Source organism: Ambystoma mexicanum, chromosome 1q (assembly GCF_040938575.1).
Source record: "Ambystoma mexicanum isolate Mex_15411 chromosome 1q, UKY_AmexF1_1, whole genome shotgun sequence".
Lineage (NCBI taxonomy): Eukaryota > Metazoa > Chordata > Amphibia > Caudata > Ambystomatidae > Ambystoma > Ambystoma mexicanum.
In genome coordinates this window covers 563,389,013-563,414,827 of record NC_090922.1, presented here as the reverse complement: position 1 = coordinate 563,414,827, position 25,815 = coordinate 563,389,013, and the positions used below count along the sequence as shown (strand labels likewise).

Here is a 25,815-nt window from a genome sequence, read left to right as displayed (position 1 = left end):
TTCTCAGATTTTTTCTTATTCTTTTCTTGTAACCAAAGAAAATGATGTCTGATAGTCAACAAAATTTCTGGCCATGGCTTTGCTTCCATCCTTACTTGTTTTTTTATCTGCCTCTGCACTGGCAGTTTCTGAAACAGAATATGGTAAAATATTGCTAATGTTTTATCCATGGTTCTCTCATCTGAAGACACCAGCGTTCCTGAATCTCCTGAATAAAAGCAACATGATATTCGTCCTCTCCCATTTTCCTAGTCATGATCGCTCTCATTTCTGATGTATCAGGATATTGTACTCTGAGAGCCCTCCATATATCTGCTCTACAATTGTTAAATGGTGCTCCATCACGTGTCGTGTTTTGTGCTGTGACACTCACATATCCTGCTTGTCTCCAAATGTCACCTGCTCTCTCCCCTAGAATAGCTGCTAGTAGGTCTTTTATGTCACCCAATGCTTATGTCATTCCCACTGTCATTCTTTCTAACTCATGAATCCATTTTCCAGCACCTGCAGGCAAACTAGGTAATTTATACTTAAAATGTTCATTATCCATTTGTGGCCATCCTCTCCCTTCTCTATTAAACTGTGTAAATCCTAGTCTACAATCATATCCACCTATGTTCCTTGTCTTCCAGGTGGGGCTAGTTTCACCCGTTCATCTGCGTCCTGGCAATTACCTCAATCTGCTTACATACGGTGAGGACATAGCCCCTGCACAACGCATCCGTGCTTGTGGTTGTTCAGAATATGGTGTAGGTTCTGATGTTTTTTCCTTTAGGCCCTCTAAGCCTGACCTCTTTACCTCTTTCTCTAAGTTTGGATCTATTGAAAACCTGCATGTACCTTCTCTTCGCGCTCTCTTGTTTTCTTCCCTTTCTTCGTCTGACATAATTATACCCCAATTAATATGGCTGTTATCCCCTTCCTCGTCATCAAGATCTAGTCTGCTCAGGGACAATATTCTATGCTTGTCCATCATTATGTCCTCCAATATACCTCCTGTTTCTTTCAGTGGAGTTTCTTCAGTACTCCCTCTGGTCTTGTAACCACTGTTCTCTCTAATCTGTCTATGCAAATCCCCAATCCTTTTCCCTAGGCCTTCTGTCTCATGCTCATCAGCCCATGTTTGTACCCTCATTATCTCATGCAGCTCCCTTCGGGGCTGTTGCGATCCTCTCTCGTATTCCCATCGCTGTCCTGCTTCAATGGGTATTATACATCTATTAACAATGTGATCTATTTTGTCATCCCTGTGTCCCCTACTCCTACTCATTTCTTCTTCCTTTCTTCTCATCTCCCTTTTCTCTTCTTCCTCTCACCTTCTTTGCAACATATATTATTTCAATCTCTTTACTTGTATTTCCTCACACTTCTTCTCTTCTATTATCTCTTTCTCTTTCTTCTGTTCTTCATACCTTCTTCATTCTTCCCTTCACTTCCTCTCTTTTTCTGTCTCTTCTTTGTGTGCCTTTCCTCATTCCTTTTCCTTCTTTTCTTATTCCTCTATTTCTTCCCTCTCTTTAACATCGTCAATGTCCTGTCCATCTAATTTGAGTAGTATCTATCCTCCCATCCACTCGTTCTGTACTATTTTCATTACACTTGCTTTGTCTTTTTCTCCCTTTTGTCGATTGGCTTCCTCGTCTATCTCTATCTGTATGTCCCTTCTCTCATTGTGCTCCTTGTCGCATGTGGACATATATTTGTGTTTTTGATCTTGCTTTCTTCCATGTTGTCCCCACTATTATAAGTGGGGGATGTGTATGTTGGATTGACATACCTCGCCCCTTCCTTTAACTCCTTCCGAGGATAAATTCCCTGTTTGTCCTCAGTTGCACTACCGATTTCAGGTAAAGAAGGGAACCTGGGGGCAGTAAGACCTCCTCCTTATGCTGATTAATCATACGCTCCTTCTTGGGCGGGTCCTCTCTCTCGCTCAGATACATTTTTCATAACTCTAAAGTGGCTAACTTTTTCCCTGAGAATGCAGCATATAAGTATGTTGTAATGTGTTGTAATACTGCTCTTGATAGAGAACCCCATTGAGGCCAAGGGAAGAACATCTTGTCAGCTATGCCTTTTACCCATTCAGCATGGTATTTATTAATCTTGGGTGTGTGTATCGTGGTAATGTCTTGCACAGGTCCCCCATAGTGACAAGTAGTTTTTAACTGTCAATACTGACTAGTTCTTTTGTTCTTTTAGTTACTTTAATGCTGCAACAATCAATTTGGGCAAGCACATATATCAGAAATATTCTCCAAACAATTTACAAGCCTGTATATTAATATTCTTTTTGTTTCTTCTTTTATAATTCTAGCGATTCTTTCTACCCTGCTTTTATTATTAATGCTCTAAGAATACAATTTTATTTTAGTCTTTCTCAGTTACTAGCCTCGTATGATTTGATTGGATTAGAATCTGGTAACTAGTTGAATGTATTATTATTTATTGTTTCATAGTTTCAGAATTCAACCTATATTATCACAACTAATACAAAACACGTCAACTTTTTACATTGAAATTTTTAAAGCCCCAAACAAATGTGCACACTTCTTCTACGATCCTCTTCCTCACTGTCTCTTAGTAAAGGTATCTCATCTCTATTTTACTAAATTTGGAGTGTGTCACACACCCTTCTTTGGTTCTTAGCTTCAGGAATCCCTTAAATAATACTTGGCTCCGTAGTGTGGTGCAGTCCCTTCTCCCTCCTTAAGGAAGGTATCGAGGTATCTCTACTTAAATAAATCCTGTTACATTCACCACTATATATGTTAATACATGCAATATGGCCCCTGCTCTTTTATTTGCCACTTTCGATGTTTCTACTTACAACTGCAATTTTGAGCCCTTCATTATAGACTCTTCCCCAATCGGCCACTTGACCTTCAGTCCACGAGGTGCCTACGGGGGACCGGAGAGGAATTTCTTCAAAGAGGCCCACCGTCTCTGGTCAACCGTGTGTTGTACTTCCGCTCTCCACAGGAAATTCTGCTGTCTTCCGGATGATGGTGGAAGACGCCAAGAATCTGAGGGTCTGGACTTGACCCATCCTCAGCACTACCAAAATGTGCAGTTAGCACCTGGCAAAATACTACTTTATTATCAGTTCAATAAAGTAGGGAAACATGGCAAGCATACCAAGTCAAAGCATACACAGTCTCATATATTTTGATTACAGAAAGGCTTTATACCTTGAAGTATTTCAGCTATGACGTCATCCTATGTGGCAAACAATAAAACCTATCAGGTGAAGGGATTGGTTAGGGGAACATACATACCTATAGCTTCTCTAAGTGTTAATAACATCATTGACTGCCCCTTGTCTGATAGGCCATAAACTTCCCTCTAACTACATGTAATACATATTATAGCTGAATAACAGCAGCGGATTGGCCCCTACAACAATGTATGTTCTCCATTTCATGAGCCCTCATGATTGGTTGGCATTCACTCCCAACCATGGCCATTCGACTTGTTAGCAGCACGTAAGCAAAACTAAACCCAGGTGCGAGGAACATTGTCAGACATCTGCCCGTTTGGCCAATAAGCCTACCATCTCTCATCGGTTAGGCCCTCAGCCAAGGCTTCTTTGTGGTTGACATTGCTGCATGTCCTCTAGTCCGTAACTTTAAGGGGAGTTAAGGTACATCACTATCTTCATCTGGAGCTTTATGAATAAGCCTTGTTTTCTGGTCTTACACCACGTATAAGGAGACCATGATTTTGTCAATTTTGCCCTTTCATTTACTGCTATTTGATTTAATTATGCTGGGTGTCATTATTCTCTCGGACCTCTGGAGACTTGGTTGCTCTGTCTTGCAAATCTTTTCTTCATTTGATAATAGTCTATTGCTTGGCACTCGCAAATGTTTACTCCTTTGCTTAATCTAAGAGAAATATGTCTTATGTCCATGGCTTATCCTCTTTGACTCCCTTTTTACCCTTCAGTTGCTTCTCGCTGTGGCCTCCTTGATCCTTAGCCAAACAAATATTCTTTATTCTTGCACAAATGTGTATTCCAGCTCCTGCCAGCGTTGCAGCTTTGGTCTCTCTCTTTGGGATTTTCAGTTTGCTATTATACGAAACCGATGTCCATCTTTTCAACATGGTCGCTTTACCCCTGTTATTTTATCTACTGCTGCAAGCTTTGACGTGGCTCATCTAACTTGCGTTTCTGTGTATATACATTTACTACATTTGGTTATTATTTATCTTCTTTGTATATATGGTCTCTTATCACTTGTATATATGTTTACTGTGCTTCTTCAGTTATAACGTCATTCTTTACATTTTCTTACGTTTCAGTGCATCATCATGTCTTCCCTTCATGACATCACTTTGCACCTGTCACATTTTCTTTACAGCTAATCAGTTCTAGAAAACATTTGATAGGGTGTCTGAGCGCATAACATCTTTCATATCTTCGATGAGGTATTGGGATTATACCCTGTGTCAGGCATAATACCTTCTTGTTGTTCTTCCAGTATGATGGAGGTGAGGGTGTGGGGTTTAATGACGTATACAGTTGCTTCTCTGCACTCTCTGGATCGGAGGGTGGATGCACACCTTAAGTTAAATCCGCTGGGAACAGCCATCTCTCTACCTTTCAGTTAGGTGGCTGGCTATGCCTATTTCATCTCTTAAATATGTTTGCTTCAAATTGAATGCCAAGCTCACACTGTCACCACAAAGTACTGCCTGTGTTTTTACATTCTGTACCTGTTATTCATGACCCCATCCTCTCAATGGTCATTGGAAAAGCCATCAGTTTTGGCTTCTGTGTCAGCATGGGGTAGTCCTTTGGCATGCATTGCCATTATGGAACTAACCGGCCATAAGATTTCAACAGCTAGAAAAATGTTGTGAGCACATGGGCATATGATGTCAGTGCTCGACAAATGCCTATGTAATACCCATACACATGCCAACACTCTTGACGTTTCCAATGCTTGTTTTAACAGGACTTCAGTTCAAGGAACAGGGGGAGGAGAAAGATGTTGCTTATAATTCAAGTGACTGTAGGCAAACATGTTTAAGAAATTGTTATTACATAGGGAGCTCATTTGCAGCTGCAATTATGCCATTAACTCTCAAAAGAAAGCTTAGAAATAATAATACAGCGCACACTTTGTTGTTATTGCTAGCTCAAAGAGATCCCAGGTGGTTGTGTTTTGGGTGGGAAGGGGCAGGTAGTGGGTGGGAATGGCCATGATGATTAGCATGGCTATGTTTTCTGAATGGGTGAGTAAATAACACCTACACGCTGTTTATCCCTATCTGTACTCAAATTCAATAGTTTCAGCTTATAGGTGGCACTAAAGCACTACCTAACAGCCAAAACTAAAAAGCTGCAGCGACGACTGTCATTTCATTCAGCCTTGACTACATGAATTTACTCCACATGGGCTTGCTTGCTTTTCTTCTAAAGCATGTTGCAGATCGTGCACAACTCAGTGGCCTGCTTCATCTTGCTGGTCACAGGCTGAATCTTATTTCATCAATCTTGCCTTCTCACCACTGGCTACCAGTCTAGTACTGAAATCAGTTGAACCCACTCTCTGCACCATGCCTTCCAGTCTTTTATTCATTCCAGCCTGCTCCTATCAAGACATTCATTGTGCTTGCTGTCACACGCTTAGTGCTGGTCCTCGGTCACAGAGCTAGCAAGAGTGTAAGGGCTATTTCCATGCTGGCTCCCACCCTCTGGAACAAGCTTCTCGCACGCCTCTTGACAGTGACTTGCATGACACACGCCCTTTTCTTTCTAATCTCATTTCTTGTTTACTGCACTGCCTCCTTCTTATCCACTCATCGTAAAGAGACTAGAAGTGGTGGCAATCTTTATAATCTGCACATATATCTATATATATCTATATATCTATATATATAGTAACAAAAAATGCTGTTAAAGGGACATTATGGTTAAGTTGCACTACTAAAAATAACTATGAAACTCAACAGAAAAATGTTGTTACAGGGACGTTACGGTTACAGGTAAAACCTACAAAACCCAGAAATTCGTAAATTATGGTACGGTATGCAACCATAACCACCACTTTGCACTGCAAAAACTAACACCCAGGACATCAAACATGATGTCACAAATGTCATTGATGACATCACTGATGACATCACATGTGAAATTAATTTTGATGAAAAGTGCCTACAAGGGGTTGTGTTTATAATGTTGGTAACAAGATGTCAGGGGTGATTGTGTAATGTTAAACATGTAATAACTAGCTAACAATTCAAGACTTACTACAGACTTATGCTAGTACAAACAATACATATGAAGACCCACAATGCATACAAAACAGAGGCACATACAGGGAAACTAAAGTAAGGAAGAAAGAAACACTATCAAACGGACCAAATAAAAAATAACGCACCTACATGGGTGTCTGCATAATGGGATACAAAATGATGCAGGATATCGGAAACAGAAGCACTACTTGGCCTACTGCATCCCTTAGCACATACAGCACTGAAGATCGTGTTACATGGTGTGCACTTGTCCCTCCACAATCAACAACAATAATATTGTCGTGATCGCGCGTCACCAAAGTCTCACACACACACACAAACCAAAATCAACCACTTCATTGTAGGTGCTCCATACACGTACAAACCTACATGATACACTCCACACATAACTCCCACCGGACTCTGTTTTCCATTCACTGTCAAGCAATGTATGTGCAATTCATCCAGAAAGCATACCCTGTAGCTTGTACAACACACAGCCATAAGCTCACCCTCTGCATTTAGGTGGAAAAATATACCATATACCACAGTCTGTGTGTGCACTGCACACCCAGAAACGTTATTGTCTAATCCCATGTTCTCCACAGTGCCAAATATAATTTGGCCATGTGCAAAAGGGGCGTATGTCACACGTACAACCCTGCAAATGTTGCGATGTCCGTGGACCTTTCCAGGCGAGCGCTCACGGGAGTAGGGGAATAAATGTCAACCGGGGTAGGGGATGTCCTTTGTAGTGGTGGCTCTTAAAAAGCCATTTATTGTTATTTTTTAAAACAGCTTCCACAGTAACAACGCTTTTTTCAAACTTTTATAATTGTTTTTATTTGTTACACTGGACCTCACATTCTTACAATAGAGTCTTCACTGCAACCTGTAAATTGGAAAACCAAATGTCATTGCCACTGGGCAACAATGACATGCCATTTCCATTGAGAAGGGGCACATATCGATAACCAATGTTGTCATTCTCACAGGAGTACATCCCAGCAGCACGCAAAAAGTTACACATGCTTCTGTTGATAAGAAGCCTTCCCATCTGTGGCTGCCAACAGCATTCATTGGAATAATTATATACTGGACTTAGTGGTATATATGAGAAAAGCACCTTTGCAGTGGCAAAAATTTGCTGCACTTCTTTCATCATCTTTTTCAGTTGACGGTATACACTTGCACAAGCTATGGAACCCCAAAGCAATGCTCCTTAGTGCACTACCACAATGTCTACAGTACCTAAAGTGGCCACTCGTTGACATTCTGCAAGCAAATGGTCGAAGGTACGGACTGCAACACTGCACCAGAAAGCCTCCACTTCGTCCAAATTCAAATTGCTGTTAAGGCCTCTTTCCACGGCATACTTGAGCAGATCTAGCACAAAGCGATCACCCACTATGAAAACTGTGCATCTTACCATCTCGTCCAGCCTCACTACAGAAAGTAATGAAACAAAATCATCTCCTACCATTAAGTGGCAATTTCTTGGTATGTGCTTGCAACGTTTTCATTTACCCATATCATACACTATATTAGCCAAACAGGAACTGTGTTCTTTCCTTCCGTCAATGCTACCAAAATTGTTCCCCACTAACCCAGCTACTACATAACTCGTAAAAAGAAGGTAATAAAGCCACCACTGAATGTATCTTTCAAACCTACAGTCACTTTCCACAAGGTCAGTGCCTGTACTGCTGTGGTGCTTTGTACGCTGCACTGTTGCCACAGGCTCTTTTTAAATCTGACAGCTTCCACTCTGCGCCCTCAGCAACTAATGCATAAGTGTCCTTTGCCTCAACAGCTAGGTTCGTATCTCTGCAGGACTAAAATGTCTGCAATAGCTCTCAGTGGCTGCAACCAATAAAATAAAAGGCATTTGCATTAAGCAGAAGGCCTTGCGGTCCATGGAACCTCAATACCTTGCACTCTCACTACCTAAATATCTGCCTGCTCCAGCTCTTCCCTCATCTGCCTCCTACTCCCTCAAGGTCAGTTGCTTCTACACCCAACCAGATTTTGTTTATTCTGCTGGGGCCTCCCTGTGGAACACATTCTCTGTCTCCCTGGTCCTTGAGGAGAAGCATCGTAGGGTCTAAAAGCACCTGAAAACCTGTTCTGTGTGCTTCTTGTTTTTCCCCTCCTCTTCCCTGCTCACTTCCTGGCTAAAATGTATTGTGCACTGGTTTCCTACAAACCCTATATGATTTGCCCCAGGTCACCTCCCTCCCTAAAGTTCCATCCCTGCACTGGCTTTCTGCCAACCCCCACACTTGGGAACTGTTTTCTATAACCCTAACAGTCCAGCCACCACTTGATGTGTACACTTATCCTTGCCCTTGCAAGCACCGGCCGTAGTTGCATGTATTTCTATTGTTTATTGTTCCCATGTACTGAACTTTGCCCTCCCCCTTCCCATTCACTTGTGCACTCTCAATTTCAGCTGGCCTAGAGGAATCAATGTCTCTGTGTGGCCTCAGTTCCGCCTCCCTTTCCTCAGCGTGCCTTCACACACTTGTATGTAGGTGCTATACACATGGCACAAAATACCATAGTACATCATAGCATATGATGCACACACTGCATTCATTACAACATGATGCCTGCCCCATACCTTGTACACTTCACAATGTAGTCTTCCCACTGTAATGCATGTACTACAAATGTCGGAAAGGTTATCCCTCAAAAGCAGCTGGGAATGTATATTACGAATGTTAAGCAAGTGCGTGCAGTGTATGCATACAAATAGGATGGATGCCCCTTACCTAGCACACTTTCACCATAGCCTCCTACATTTATCTGTACAAACAGACCTTCTGTCACAGTGTTTGTGTACACACCACAACCAGCAACCACATTGCCCAATGGCTGAGCCTCCACAGTGCCAATGCCAAAGCTACCATCTTAAAAAGAGCCGCATGTGCCACATCTAATCCTCAAAGTCCCTCGGAATCCACAGCATTACCGTGCTAGAAACCAGAGGGGGAGGTGGTTGAAGAGGTTTTGGGGGGGGGGGTAAATGTAAAACAGGGGTATGGATTGTGTTTTTAGGATTGTTTTTAAAAAACATATATTTTCTTCGTTTTGTCGTGTTTTTCTTATGTACGTGCATGCATACGTGCAGGCATCTTGTTTTTCTCTCTTTTGCTCACTGTCTGTTTGCTTCTCCTCCTGCCATTTTTCACCATTGAAGATGAACACTAATCTTACATTTCTACATGATTGGGGCTGAAATGGGGCTGATTCACAAAAAGAATTCTGTTGCCAATGCTTTAGAAAAAGCTGTTGCGGTATCACAAAGGCCATCGGAATGTCGGAACGTGCACGTCATCATGAATTGTTCAAGCCAAGGAGAGGAAGGGATGGATTACAGTGCATTGAAAATGCGGCCCCTGATTCACAGATGGGCTTCACTTCGAACTGTCTGGGAAAATACAGCAACCCCATGCCTGCGGCTACTATGCCTGCTGCGACCATGCCTGCTGCTGCCCTAGTTTAAGACAAGGATAGAAATGTTCTTTTCACTTTTTTATACATTTCACCCTGACAGGCCTGTAACTGCCCCTCACAGTAATGTGTAGTTGTGGGCACCGATAATATAAATATTTTGCACTCGGGCACCAAGCGCTACTGCATTGAAGGGGGCCAGCTAGTGCAGCATTTTCGCTGGTGTACAGCCCCCGTCAAATGGGATCTATGTGATTATTGCGACCCCCAGAAGTCCAACGGCCAACAATGACAACTTAAAAAAAAAAATGTTTACAACCCCCCTTTACACCACATATATATGCGGGGGAGACCCCCCTCCAGTCCCCACATACTTGTATTATATCCCATACCCCTCCCACATATATATGTGGTGTAAGGGGGGTTGAAAAAAAAGCCGGAATTTTCGGCAGTCTGAATTCTGGAGGCGACATTTTAATATATTTCCGTCAAATGTGCAGGTCGCATTTGGCCATTTCACTGAATCTTTCAAGAGAAAAAAACAAAACCTTTGTGCTTTCTTAAATTATGTCAGTCATCGTGAATCGCGCCTATAGATCTAATTGATGTGTAGGAGTTGCAGGTCCATCTCCTGGAATATTGTCTTTGGTGGCTGCTTGACATCTATCTGTCTTTATATCTATCTTCTATCCATCCATCCATCCATTTATCTGTCTATCTAACGGCCTACCGATCTATATTTTTGTATTGCGCCACAAACCCAAAGGCCTCAGGGCGCTCACAACAGAAAGACATACAAACAAAGAACAAGTCGTAGTCAGAGAGCGGCGGGAAGTCCAGAGCCACCCTCACATGCCAGAAAGAGATTAGGTATTATCACCATAAGGCATATCGAGAAGGTGGATACAGAGAAGATTTTAAAAAATGAACCATGTCCTACAGTGTGGCCCTTATTAAGTCCTGAAGAAGGACACGTTGTGACACTTTATTCTCTGATACATTCATTAAATTCTGGAAACAATGGAAAGGAATCCCTCCTTGCGGGGTGGAAGGGGGCTCGATCCACTGACAAGGAACAATTTAAGACCCCCTGGAAGAGTCAAGAGGCAGACCCTTTCCCTGAAGGTAACTGGGGTGGTAAAGTGGGGGGTTCCACAGCTTGTACTCACATCATCCCATCACTGGATGCAACGTCTTTCACCTTCGCCATTAAGTCTTGGGCATTTGAGCTTACAAGTTGCCAGGAGCCATACGCCATGCCCTTCGCCTGTTCCAGGTAGCCGACCGGCTCGTCCTGTTGCTGTATCCGGTAGCTCTTAATCTCTGGAGGTGTGGACAGGAGAGAGGGGCGGGGGAGAGATGAGGAACGCCATAGCTTAGAGGACACCAAAGATAAGGGACATCACAAAATGGCTGATGGAGGAGTAAGGGCACAGTACTGAGAAGAGAGAGGCGTGAAAGTAAAATGAGCAAACTAAACGTGAGAGACAAACTGAAACAAGGGGTCAAAGGGGAGGGTGATGGAGAGGGGATAAGGGGAAGCACAGAGAGGAGGGAGGCATGAAGGCCAGGTATCTTGCTTGTGAATGGGGACAGAAGAGGGAGTGATGGATAAGGCACAGAGCAGTATAGACACACTGAGAAACCATGAACACATTACAATTGAGAGACCCCCTGAGAAAATGAGTCAGAGGAGAGGGTAATGGGGAGGAGGAATAGAGAAGCACTTGGAGGAGGGAGGGATATGATGATATGTTATGATAGGACATTTATAGCACCCCTATACACAAGTGTTTCAAGGCACTTTGAGGCAACGGAGGGGAACAATGGGGGAACAAGACAACGATCTAACTAGGCCAAGTGAGATCGCGGATGAAGGAGAGATGTAAAAATAACAACTTGGGTACACCTGAGAGAAGGAGACAGAAGGGAGGATGATTGACCAGAGAGGGAAACAGGCAAAGGGAGGCGGAGACTGGTGAAAGAGCAAACAGTACGAGAGGAGTAAGTAAGGGAGGAGTAAGAGGGAACAGTAAATGGAGGAAGCAAATAGATAAATGAGGCAGAAGGAGAGTGCAAGTGTAGAGCTGCTGATCTACCTGGCTTGCGATACCAGAAATCCCTACTGTCGCTAAAACTTTGTCTAAAATTGTTCAAACCTCAATTGAGCCCAGTTTCATGTTTCACTCCTCACAACCATTGTGGGGCAATACCTCTATCGATCTTAATGACAACCATTCTTTTTGACCCCCACACCCCTCATTTCCCATTTCTCACAGTGGCCAAAATGCAATGGGTACAATCATTTTGCATGGCTTCTTACAGACCATGTATGTCCATCCCCACAAAGACAGTTATGAAAGACATACGTTAACGCCATACATTATATCCTCGGGTCGTGGTTGTCCCCTTGACCCACCACGATATCGGCCCACTTCCCTGTAGAAATCACTGCCACCAGCCAACTATATGACGCTTAACTGTCTTCCTCTGTGTCACATGCAGCTCGGTCTCCCTAATGCATGCCAGCCCCCCCCCCCCTGTCTTCCGATAGGTCCTGCTGACAGGGAAATTCACCTAGTCACTGACTAATACTTGATTGGTTCCCGCCAGTGTGCAGGTGCTGCCGGGACGACTGTAGAACTGCATTGTTCGCTATTTGGAAAAAACATCTAATTCATTGGGGCTATGGCTAGCTTCCTCTGAGATATAAAAATAGTCCTACTTCAAGCTAACGCTGACAGTTCCTTCGAGAGCCTACTGTGCAAGCACGCAATGGGCGACAACACAACCATCACCATCTTTGTGGTGTATCCTTACACTTGTTTAACAATACACAATGTTCACTCGGTCACTTGCTTCCCCAACTCTATGTGTGGTTGTACCTTAATACATGAGATTAGTAACCATTAAATTCATTCTAATATAATACACCAAATTGTATCAAAAAATTGTTATTTATTTTTAGCATATCAACAGTAAAAAGCTTTTTTTCTTTTTTCACATCTCCAATTTTTAGAGAGTTTTTAAATAATTTGACAAACAACTATATGAACACCATACATTATTCAATAATTTCTGTGCACATTCAATATCATGTAGTTTTCAATCATTTAATACTTTTTGGAATTCATCTCTTGATCTGGATCTGTAAGTTGCTCTCCTCTCTCATAGAGAAGTACACCCCAGTCCGTAAAACATTTCACTTTGTAATCATACATCCCATGCTTACTTTCATACCACATTCATACCATACCCGACATGTTTCATTCCTATCACACTTACAAACTACTAACAAGGAAATTCTTCAGGGGTAAAAATAAAACCACATTCCATTCAATGTACAGTTGCATTTGTCTTCTTATAGACTTTATCTCTTCTAGGGATCGACTTTCAATGGGATCCCATTAGTCCTTTCTTAAGGTCCAACCATCTGACGGATACACTTTGACAGGCTCACTTCTTCTTTCCTTTCGTCTTAATATGGCCCGTCTGAGTCTATGTTCAACCTCCAGATCGCTCTGATGTTTAACTAGAGATACTCTCCACCAGATGAAATATCTAAGATCACTTGGGTACGTCCCTAATGATCTTATTTTGCAGGTCCCTGTTATTAGTGTATCCTTACACTTGTCATTTTTGCACATTCCTCTCTGATTGGATAGGCCTCATGATTGCGCTTTACCTAACCGCTAACAAAACTCTCATCGTAGGTGAGCTCAACATTTGTTTTGACTTAATTTCCATTAAATCGGTATTTTTTTATATCCAGGTAATGACTGGCTTCTCATCATGGAAAATAAACACACAAAAATATTTTTGGGTTCGTTACTTTCTCTCACAACATTCTTCTTCTCATCCTACACATCCCATATTCGCACCCGAGGAAGGGCGCTCAGCCAATCATCAGGTGGCTGGAACAGTGGGCGAGAATACCCCATTCGCGTGGGCCTGCCCTAGCTCAGGCTGGCGTCCCATTAAGGGGCATATCTGCCCTCCTGGCAGAGCATGAACGCCATAATATTGATCCAAGCACTGCCTTCAAACTGACAACTTACAGCGCTGCATCCTTCCCCTCCAGCAGGTGGTAATATTAAATTCAGATATAATCACGGACCCTTCAAAAATATAATATCTGAAAACTTCTCCAAAAGCGTAATTAATAATCTTTAACTGATTATCAAATTACTCCATTCACTAACTCCTTCCTCAGTGCCTTATATTCTAAATTGAAAAGCACAATGAACGTATATGCACCCTAAGTCTATAGGAATGGGAAATTGACAAATAAATCTTCCAGTAAGTGGTTTGACTTGGACCTTGCCTCACTCATAAGAGATAACAACACATACACAGAGGGTGACATAACTGCAGCTAATAACTGGCTATCCATGGGTTTACTTGCTCCATAAATACACTAAGACAATTAGACAATTATGACTCTGCAATGTATTAGTCTATAAACGAATTAATAATGAACCACAAAGGGACAAAAAGAATAATGATTAATGAACCCTGAATACTACTATAGAGTGATTAATACATCATTAATACATCCTAATCTATTTTTTTTTATCCGGCTCCCAGCAGTCCACGTCTAGCACGGCAGCATACTACCACTACTATAATCTGGGTTCATTTACGTCCCACTCCGGCATCGTGAGTCTTTGCACCACGTTGGCCCTGAATAAATTACAGCCTTCCCACCAAGTGCTAATCTAGCACTGGTTATCCCGTGCTCTTCGTGGATTTCCCGACAGCACCCACCTGCCTTTTGAGCAGCAGATATCACGGACAGCACCACTACTGGTGCCTTTTTCCTGACGAAGGCCTGACGAAGGCCAGCACAAAGACGGCTACAACCAAGCCACTTTCTTTGGCCGAAACACACCCTGTGTCACTTCCTGTGTCGAATTACGTGTCACAACTGCATTACTACCCTGTACCTGTCAAAACTCAATGATTGTTGTGTGCGCTTTTTTCTGTTTTATGTAACAGCGGGTTTTTATACCCCCTCGATATATGAGGAAACATGTATCCAAATGTAGTGCTGACCTCTATACTTTAGAGGCCTACACTGATCTGTGTTACCACTGCATAATCAACCTTGTTCGTGTTTTTTAACCATCTCCCGTGCTTATCGGAAGAAATGTATAATAAATTGTGGAGTTATCTACTACTTCCTGTGTGAGCACATAATAAATACTCATACGTAGCACGTCTGTGTCCCTGTTCTGGATCTCCTCATCCTGATTATTGTGTTTATAAAACGTATACCCACCTGGGTAAATCGGGACATAGCCAGGTGCCCTAAGATTTATACATCCTAATCTAGACAAAATATACTGGGCTAAATGTAGTACAATTAACACATACTACATATAATAAAGAACAGAAATAATCCAATCACAGTAACTCACAAACACATAATAAACTATTGAGTTCTGGTAAAATTGTTCTAAAGTATTTAAACACGATATTCTCATATACAATATAAACAAATCCTAAAAAAAAACCTTTTCATAACTGTATTATCAAAACACTCTGGTTAGTATCTTATTGGCTGGTATAGTGCACGCTTTATCGGACAGTAAGACATTTCGATGTGTACAGTTTGCATGTTTTTATTAGAGTATCTTGGTATAATCACAGTCCATTGGCCATTTGTCAAGACTTCTGCTTGTTGAATATAATCTGCAATGTTCTGCAATTGTGTCCAATCCTCAAGTATTGAAGACAAGTAAATGTACTTTTAGAGAATTATGATGGTAACTCATATAATTTAAGGGAGTGTTCCTATAAGTAGATTTTCTAAATAACAAGGATGCTAATGTTTGTCAAATTCTGCTAACCAAAATGCAAAGGATAGACTCATTAAACTTAATTATGATTGATGATTTCAGGTAAACACCATAAGTGAGAACCCAATAAATTGACCAAAGACATACAAGAGTTTAAATCTGAAGTTAACTATCCCGATTGGCTATCCCATGTGAGGTTATTGTTAAATAAATTATCCCTGGCTTCATATCTTGAGAACCATGAAACTATTAGCAGCATTTCCAGGGAAGAGTTATAAATGAAGGCTCTGCCATTCTTGGAGACAATTAAAGAGGAATACATGCTTCTGAAACCTCAGATGAGAACGTATGTGCTGCTATCTCCAGTCCACTGGCCAGCAGCATATCTATTGCAAGTTTCTTTTAACCAAGATTGTTTTTTTCTTACATCCTTCCAGTAACAGCAGTTACTTACAGGTGGTTGAAGAGCTCCACTGAGGGACTAAACAGATGCTCTATCTGTCGAGGAGTGGAGACCCTGATTTATGTTGTCCTGTTCTGCCCACTATAAACTGATATAAGGAAATTATTGTTGGTGAGGTTACTTAAAATAGTAGGGTAAAACACTGCCAATTGACAATGATTGTTTCTTGAAGAACACGTGGGCAAAGAGATGTAAACTAATGTGGGTTGGGGGGGTGGAGGAGGAGCCATGTTAAAGAATTGTAATGCATATGATGATGAATTGTTAATATTGTTTTACGGAGGATTGTTCTGTTATATATGCGTGGTATGATCTGGTTTTATGGATTTTTTATGCACTTGCTATGGATGTTTTATAAACTGTCTTTTCTATGTTTTATGGATTAAAACATTCTGAAATAAACTTGATTGATTGATTGATTGAACTATCCTTACTTAGCAGATGATTGATTACCTCTCCAAATTGCAAACTGATTATAACAGAGGCTATAGGTAATAAAACTTTTGAGGCTGTCCCTATCAACGTCACAATTGGCAGAGATTTTCAGAGTCCTACAGAAGGGATTCAAACAATGAGCACCATTTTGATCCCAGAAATGAATTCTTTTACTAACAGTAGCAATCCTTTTTTTAGGATGAAGTCGCAGAAGGGGGCGAACAAGAAATCAATGTTTCAAGGTCATCCAAACCTTCCCTGGAATATTTTAAACCAGAAGAAGAGCATTCCAAAGCAAACTAATAAATAAACATTAGTTACCCATTTTGAATGTAGCCAATGGAACCTTAACTTTACATACATGCAATCTCAGTGTTGAACCATTGTGTGTTAGAAGTATAGAGTAGACCTAGAAAATGTACAGAACGTATAGAGACGAGTCAGACAAGGTAGAAAGAGGACAGAGGAGAGATGGGAGGGGGAAGATGTATAAAGGGAAGATGGAGGGAAAAGGTACATCTAGCAAAGAGAGGGGGAGCGGAGTGGGAATAGTATATAGAGGAGATGGGATGGAGTGGAGAGAGGTACAGGCAAGAGAGTGGGAATGTTGCTGGAGGAGTTATAAGGAGAAAGGTTTGGGTAAAGAAAGTAGGGAATGATGAAAGAAGAGAGTTACTGAGCTGAATGTGTCAAGAGAAGAGACAGGATGAGAGAGAGAGATGTACAGAGAGTTTGAGAGGTGATGGAAGGAATGAGTGGCGAGATAAAGAAAGGAGAGAGGGCGTGGGAAGAGAAGGCAGGAAGAGACATCGGAGGATGTTGTGAAGGGGAGAAAAGGAAGGAATAGGAGTGGAATTTAGAGATATAAGTGTGTGTGTGAGGTGGAGAGCAGGAGAGGCTTACATAGGAGGGAGTGTATGGACATAGGAGAATGGGAGTACATATATAGAAAAGACAAAGATTCAAGAAGGGGAGAGACGAAGGGCTGTTGGGAAGAAGCACAGAGAAGAAAGAGGCCTAGGAGAAGGGGTGAGGGATGGACAAACGAAAACACAGAGGGAAGACAGTGGACTCGTATCTTGTCTCCAAGACAGTTGATAAATTCAATATTTACCAGCACAAAATCCGAGGAGCAGCAGGAAAGCCAGAGCCAGGCGGATGTCCATGGTTCACAGCCAGGAGGTGCGGATCTGTGTCACTGGGAGAGAATGAAAACAGGTGAGGTATTCTTCCATGTGGCAGTGGGAGAGGCAATGAGTGCTAGCATGGGTGTCATCAGTCTCATTCCGGATGCCTTCTCCATAGAAGATGCTCGAGAGGTTTGGGGACACAGGGAGAGCAAGTCAAGACAGATCTTTATTTAAATTTCTCAAATATGTATATTCATATATTTTGAGCAATGTGTATAAAAATAATATGAATATTACAAACAAGGGATGTGTGAGCCTTAAAATGTTCAACTGGAATGCCGGTCCGAACTTTAGAAGAAATGGTTTGAATTGGTTCGAGCCATACAAGGCTCCCTGGAGATGACCCCGGAGTCAAATCGAGGCAAGTCAGCAAATGCTCGATTCGGCTCGAATTGGCTCAACCTTATGCGAGCCATAGGGTTGCATGGCTGAACTTGGGTTAACAAAAATGTAAAATCCATATGGATTTTAAGAAAGGATGGGGCACATACTCAAGTTTTTTTTTTTAGTGCAAGTGACGCAATGTGCATGCAATTGTCCCAGTGCCTATTTGTAAAAGGCACAACGAGATGCACAATGCATGACAGAGCCCACTGCGACCCTGTCAGGAATCTTCTTATAAATGGAACAACCGCGTTATGAACCTCTGCTGTCCCACTTGCATTTCTAACCCTTAAACATGGATAGAAATGGTTGTTTTTCTTTTTACCATTTGGCAATATCCTATCAGCACCCATGTGGGGGTGTTGGGAGCCTTTCATGTGTGCGTGTTGGAAGTGTGCTCACAACACTAATGATTGCAAAAGGGCTGTCCAGCACATCATGTGCACTGCCCCAGACCACCCGGAAATGAGCAGGTCACCCTTATCACAAGTGATGACATGCACTTGCACATCTCATCGCTTGTGCAAAAAACTCTTGCTCCCTGTTCTAAAAGGGCATCTAAATGTGACGGTGGTGTGGAAGGTTGCCCAGAGCAGTGCTAGTGGTTCGGGTTCATTCAAAACCTTCCACCCATCACTTTTTTGGTTATAGTTTGTCTCCTTATGTGAGAGAGGGGATGCCCAGACATGGGTCCCTTGCTCGCTGTGCCATAAGGAACCAAGGTGAACCTCACTGATGAGGTCCAATAAGGCCGAAACATGTCTGGGGGTGCTTGTGTTTCCGTGCAGAGGGGACCTGGCCTAGCAGTTCAGACAGGGCTGCTCCCATTGGTGGCAGTACCTGACTGATTTGCATATGGCTGGAACCCTTTTGCAATGGCACAGACCGGCTAAAGAACGGTGGTGTGGAAGGTTGCCCAGAGCAATGCCAGTGGTTCAGATTCATTCAAAACCTTCCACCCATCACTTTTTTGGTTATAGTCTGTCTCCCTATGTGAGAGAGGGTATGCCCAGATGTGGGTCCCTTGCTCGCTGTGCCAAAAGGAACCAAGCTGCACCTCACTGAGGAGGCTCAGCAAGGCCGAAACATGTTTGCGGTTGCTTGTGTTTCCGTACAGAGGGAACCTGGCCTAGCAGTTCAGGTAGTGCTGGTCCCATTGATGGCAGTATCTAATTGATTTGCATGCGGCTGGAACCCTTTTGCAATGGTGCAGATCATCTAAATAACGGCGGAGTGGAAGGTTGTCCAGATCAGTGGAAGTGGTTCAAATTAATTCATAACCTTCCACCCATCACTTCTCTGGTTATAGCGCATCACAGATACAGACATGCTGAAGCCCCTTTTCACTCCTTTGCCCATTTATGCAAATAAGTGGGAATATTTGTGCATTTCAAAGCACATCCAAAATCAACAAATGGAATTCTCTTTGAAATGTGCAGAAATAATCACATTCACCTGTACCTATTTGCAATTGGGGCAATGTGAAATACTGCTCCACTGGCATTTCTATCCCTCATATACAAATTGTGAAATATGTTCCAAGTATCTGCATTGCTGCGCTGAGCCTGGTATATATACATTAGTGACAGGGCTGGGCTCCCAACACTAATGTATGCAAGAGGGCTGGTCAGCATAATATTTGCACTGTCTCTTAGCCCCCTTAAAGTTCACAGGTCACCTTTGTGAATAAGACGATCTGTGCATTTCTGAAATCAACGCTAACTAAAAAACACATCCTCAGTGATTTTGATCATTTTCCTTCATTTCTATGTTCCCATTGTCTCATTTGCTTAGCCACCAGTAATACTGAATTCTAGGAAAGTGGTCCAGTGTTCTAAAATTCAGTATTACAAGAAAACACTAGGAGGTTGAGGGAAAAATTGGAGTCACAAGCAAACCCTTGCATTAAGGGTGGAACCCTTGGCAACAACAAAAGGCTTGTGACTCAGAACGACCGCTTTCTTGGAGAGATGGGAAATACTATCTCATGTTCTCAACTGGCATCAAATATATCAATGATAAAGGACAACAAGGTTGAGAAATCTAAAATAATTGCATATTTTAATTGATATTCAATAAAAATGTATTATATAAATTAGATACAAAGACAATGTAAATATCCTCTCATAGAGCTAATCAAGAGAGTGTTAATAAAGAGAAAAAAGAACAAAAAACATCACTGTACATGAATGACACAACGTTATTCCACATATAAGTCCCATTAATGGGAGCCTCGATGGTTAAGTGGCTTATACACAGTGATAATACGTGATCGAAATTTACTAATTAACTCTCCCACTCATCATCATACGTACCATACACATTCATACATGAATTTTTATTCATTCATACACATACACAAAATTAGGACAATAGTAAAAACAATATTCAGCATTGCCAAAGATCTGTGTTTCAACTGAGTTGAACCACCAAATATTTGTATCTATACGAGTGGCTTGAATTTTGGTCCCAGGTTTCTAACCATTTCGAGCCTCAGCTTCAAATGGCTTGAATCATTTTTGAGTCGGTTCGCCCATCCCTAGTTAAAATACATTTATCAACAATTCATCACATACATACCTATTTCCAAACAAGCAGGGCACTTTTAATCTGAAAAGGCGTTCCTGCCACAATTCTAGTTAATAGCTCTCGCTCACTCTACCAAATGCCAATTCTGGTATCCATTCAATTTTTCAACAGGAATTCTGCAGAAGTACTTTACTGCAACAGATGAACCACCAAATATTTGTATCTATACGAGTGGCTTGAATTTTGGTCCCAAGTTTCTAACCATTTCGAGCCTCAGCTTCAAATGGCTTGAATCATTTTTGAGTCGGTTCGCCCATCCCTAGTTAAAATACATTTATCAACAATTCATCACATACATTTGATGCCAAACCGTGCTTCTATACAATGTAATTTCAATGCAAGAACAATGGAATGCACATGTTGTGACAAGTAATCATAAGCTTATGTGCGAGTGAAAAATGTGCCACCATAACCTATTTCCAAACAAGCAGGGCACTTTTAATCTGAAAAGGCGTTCCTGCCACAATTCTAGCTAATAGCTCTCGCTCACTCTACCAAATGCCAATTCTGGTATCCAGTCAATTTTTCAACAGGAATTCTGCAGAAGTACTTTACTGCAACAGAAAGCTGCTGAAAAAAACGCATCGAATTATGTGGGGGGAGGGTAAGGGGTTAAAACGGGTGGGGAGGTTAGTTTAGGGAAAGGGCAGTTTGGAGAGTGAACCCCCCCCCCCCCGCCAAATAAAACAAAAATTGGTGAGTTTATTTTGGCAGAATTCAGGCAAAGTAAAGTACTTGGTGCAGAACAACACAGGTTCAGATCCCGGGTCCGCACTTAGAAACCTCTTTGTATCCGGGATCTGAACATGTATTGTTCTGCGCCATTTTTCTTCCAAGACGAGTGTGTTGACACTGAGCCATACTACCCATGTCAAGTGCTAGCATATGAACTAAGCATGATTCGGGAAGCAACCATCGGATGGATGAACACAGCAAATCAACATGCAACCTTCTAGAACTATTTACCAAGGAAACTTTCTGAATGAAAGAACCAGCCTTAACATCTTCTCCACTGATACCGAGTAATGCAGAGGGTAAGACAAACGCTGAAGTCCTAAACAATACAGAGCCACACACATGCAACACAGGACAGCATCAAAACGAGACTCGGGTGTGGAGATTAAGATATATTGCCCCCTGATAAAAGATTGCTCTCTATCTTAGCACAGGACGAGACCCACAAGATCCTGCGCGAAGGCACAGAGTTCTATATGGAACTAGAGGGCCAACATTCCACCGGGAGCTGTGTCAGCCCTGGACGCCATGCTGGTGGATGAAGCAGCCTTGGAATCCTTCACTGTCCTATGCAGCCAGCAGAAATCGCCATCCTTTGCTTTGTCTTGCATTTTATGAGTACGAGGGAGACCTGGCACAAATTCGATTCTATTTCACAAGTCCATTGGGCACATTTAAAGTGTTTGCAGATCTGTATGTGTTTTTCTTACGCAACAATTCTTCACAATTTCAGATGTTGCTGAGTTTTTGCATTGCATACCTCTCAATAGTATTGTTGATTGTGCAATAGCACATATATTTGCTGTTTAAGAAATGATCTATTTTATTTTAGAATCGATCCGTCAGCAGGTAAATTTGATATAAATTATAAGTGATATTAAAGAGAAAATGTTATAACAGGTGGCTTTCAACTTTATTGAAAGACAAACTTTTTGTGTGTAACAGCCAAAGCTGTCCATGTAATCCGTGCTGTACAGCAAAGTAACAAAGATTTAGGTAAAATGTATTTTAAAGTGCTACTAACAACACAACCAGAACAGTATATTCATATCTCCGCCATGATAGCATCCAACATTTGGGAGCAGTTAAGGGGGAAATTTTGTTCCCAGAAGAGGGATTTTTCCCCCATTGAATTGCATTGGTGGAAAGGACATCTTGCAGTACAAAGTTATATTTTCCTGGAAAATGTTTTATTTAGTTGGAAAGTGTGAATGAGTGCTTGGCTGCAGGAGTGCGAGGCAGGCTACAAGAGCAACAGCAACTGAAATGTAACACATGATTGCAAACAACAAATGCTTCTGTTTATGGTGAATATGCATGGTCACTATTATTACATACGAAACAACTGGAGTAAAGTGAGACTTTTTAGGAATGGCATACACTGCAAACTGAATCCCTTCTAGGGACTCAGTTTTGGCAAATAAGGTACAGGCCGATTCAATGAGTTGTCCAAGATCAAACACTTTGGTTCAGTGGGGAAGCTAGGATTTTCTCCTACAGTGAAATTCGGGCACTTGATCACATATCTTCCTAGTTGAAGTTGGTACAACCTAACAATGTATAAAATCATGGTAGAAACATATTGAACAGAAGAAGTACGTTTGTAGCTTTATGTTACCGATCCATTATGACAGTCTACAAGTTCCAGCATATATAGTAATGTGAACCTACAAAAGAAATAGCCTACAGGCACAAACTGAAATAAAATGTATGGCAAGGTCATTGTGTCACACAGCCTGCAGATTACTATACACCCCCGTCATTTGTACTCACCCAACATTTTGACATGGAATTACTGGGAATTCCCTTCAAAGGCACACGTACAACAACCACCACTGGCAAGGTCATCATTCTGCCTTTGCACACAAAGTAGGTATGATTTTGTATGTACATTGGTGTCTTTACAAAGACATCCTATGTTCTTCACGGACCTATCCACTTTGCTAATGTGGGTTTTCAAAGAAAACAGTGTGAACCAGGTACCTTTCAAGGTGATTCAAAAAGCTATTTTTAACTCACATTGGTTGTTAATGTTCCATGTTTGCACCCTGCTGGGTCAGTTTCCAATGATAAAACTGGTACACACTTTGAATATTTCCCCAGAAATACCTACATTCATGGTCACCCCACCCATGTTACCCTCTCACTTAGTGGTGCCAAGTCTGGGAAACTTCCTTGAGGAAAGTATTTTATATTTTACTTATCACAGATGCATGTCAGGGGGAAAAGGTCTGTGATTTTCAAACATCTTTGAGTAATATGAAACCACAATACCAGTAGCTGTCCCAACAATTCAGTTTTACCCCTGGTGACTGACAACAAAAGGATAACAAGGTCAGCCCCATGCCCTTTCAAACCACATGCACAAACATATCAACATATTCCAATTTACAGACCTGGAACACGTGGGACGCATTAAGCGAACATTGAAGAATGACTAAGGAATGAATACTGGGGCAAAGGACAGGAAGTTGAGCGGTTGGTGTACAGCGGGAAATCTTTTAGCACATTATGCTATCACAATTGATATGTATATGATGCCAGCACTGACTGAAAGGACATGCTTGCACTCTATTTGTTTAGAACACGGGCTTTATTTGTATGTTAACATAAAGCAGTAAATGAAAAAAGAAAACACTTTGCACATTTTTTAGAGCCCCCTCCATAGGAAATCCTGGGGATTCTCCTGCTTCTGTTCCACCAGCATGGCGTCCATGGCTGCCTTAGTTTGGGTTATCAATAGACATAGAACGCTGGCCCTCTAGTTCTAGAGTAGGACTCTTTGTGTGAAGGGGGTGACGACATGTTATTATTCATGGAACCAGCACTATCAGATGTCTTCAACCTGGTAGCCCACAAAATCATTCCATATAAGTCCAAACTCCTCTGGGTCATCTGAGAATGCAAGAAAGGTAAGGGATCACCCCATCACACAAGCAACACCTCAAAAATTCAACAGCCCAACTGTGGACATTCCAGTTTGTGAATCACTCCTCATGCACCTTAACCTCTACCACCACCTTAACCTTTCCTTCCTGCTCATATACCGACTTCCTTCCAGTAAGCCCACCTTTGCAGAAATGTCCTCATTGTTGCCAGCCTCACAATGGAACATGAGCACCTAATTATTCTTCACAATTTCATCATCTGGCTCGAAGAAGAAAATTAAACATACTTCTTTCAAGTCTTTGAGCTCCTACGTGGACAGCTTTCAACTTAAACATTTTTTTAAAGGGACAACTTATTCTGACTGGCACACACTGCAATTTCCTGCAAAGAAGGACTGATGACTATAGCCCAACCTTATCACCTCACAGTCCCTTTTGTTATCAATGGAAAAATCAACACACCGGCTCCGTGCTCACAAAGGGCACGCGTCCATTGCCAGGAAAAGCCGTAAAACTCTCATGCTTTGGAAACTTGAAACTCTAATGGAGAAAACCGAGCCAAACACATCTGCATCCTGCATCTAGAGCAGAGCAATAGACACGTTCCAAAACTGTATTTTGGATCCACTGGACATCCTTACACTGTTAAGCAGGTTCTTTTCACCACTGGGTTGAGTGCGTCATGGTTCCCACTAGCGAGTGCCTCCACGAAATGTACACGGAATAGTAAAGGGGTAAACTGATACATGTTGCTGAGTTTCAAGATGGGTTAAATGCTGGGCAATCCTTGCCAATGGGTACACCTTGTGGAGGGGAGAAGTGGACTGGGGGATTAGGGGCCTTAGTATACAACCCGAAATGCAATGGGCAACGAAGAGCCAATGCAGCATAACTGCAGAACATGAAACCCATTTTCAAATAAAACAAGTAAATGGAAGACTTAATGTATGATGATGGTAGGTTATTTATAACGCGCTTAATACCCAAAGGTTTCTAAGCGCGGACCCAGGGATCGAACCTATGTTGCTTCGTGTCACCTTGCTTCCAAGGTGAGCACGTTGCCCTTGAGCTATCCTCCCGAGACCAAGAACGACTGCGGATGCAAGACAATGATTACTGACACCAGGGAGGCTGCTAAGAACTTAGTTGTAGTTAAAAGGATTTAGAAGAATACAAAGTAAATTAATTGAAAACAATGTACAGCAAGTCAGAATAACAGCAGCTTACTCTGACCTGGGCGAGATGATATGAAAGTAGTATTTATGAAGTTCAATGGGAAAACCTTTAAATCAGGTTGAATATTAGAGAGGTGGAATAATTACACTGGGGATATTCTGTGTACAGAGGCAACTGAAACTGTGCAAATGAAATAGTGTAGACTTCCACTTCCACAGGAACGCTGAATCCCCATTCTTTGGTAAAGCCACACACGCCTGATATTAGACTTCACACGCAAGATATGAATTACATTTTTTTCCCCATAATTGGCACTAGGTGTCGCTGTTAACTATAAACCAACTTCTTTATACATTTCATATGAAGGAAAAACAGCTTTAAAATATATGTACCCAAGAGCAGCTATGCTGGTAATCGTATTAACTCTGTACACTTCCAAAACAAGCAGATAACGA

At 41.8% G+C, this 25,815-nt stretch overlaps 1 protein-coding gene across 1 annotated transcript in view; it reads right to left on the bottom strand.

Moving 5' to 3' along the window:
* Positions 1-25,815, bottom strand: part of LOC138521699 (apolipoprotein C-II-like) — a 50,469-nt gene that overhangs the window by 11,471 nt on the left and 13,183 nt on the right. Inside the window, exons 2-3 of the mRNA XM_069634718.1 lie at positions 17,513-17,596; positions 10,869-11,022 (exon numbers count right to left, since the gene is read on the bottom strand). Coding sequence (XP_069490819.1) covers positions 10,869-11,022; positions 17,513-17,564 — 206 coding nt within the window. The 5' untranslated portion in view covers positions 17,565-17,596. The remainder of the gene's footprint in view (positions 1-10,868; positions 11,023-17,512; positions 17,597-25,815) is intronic.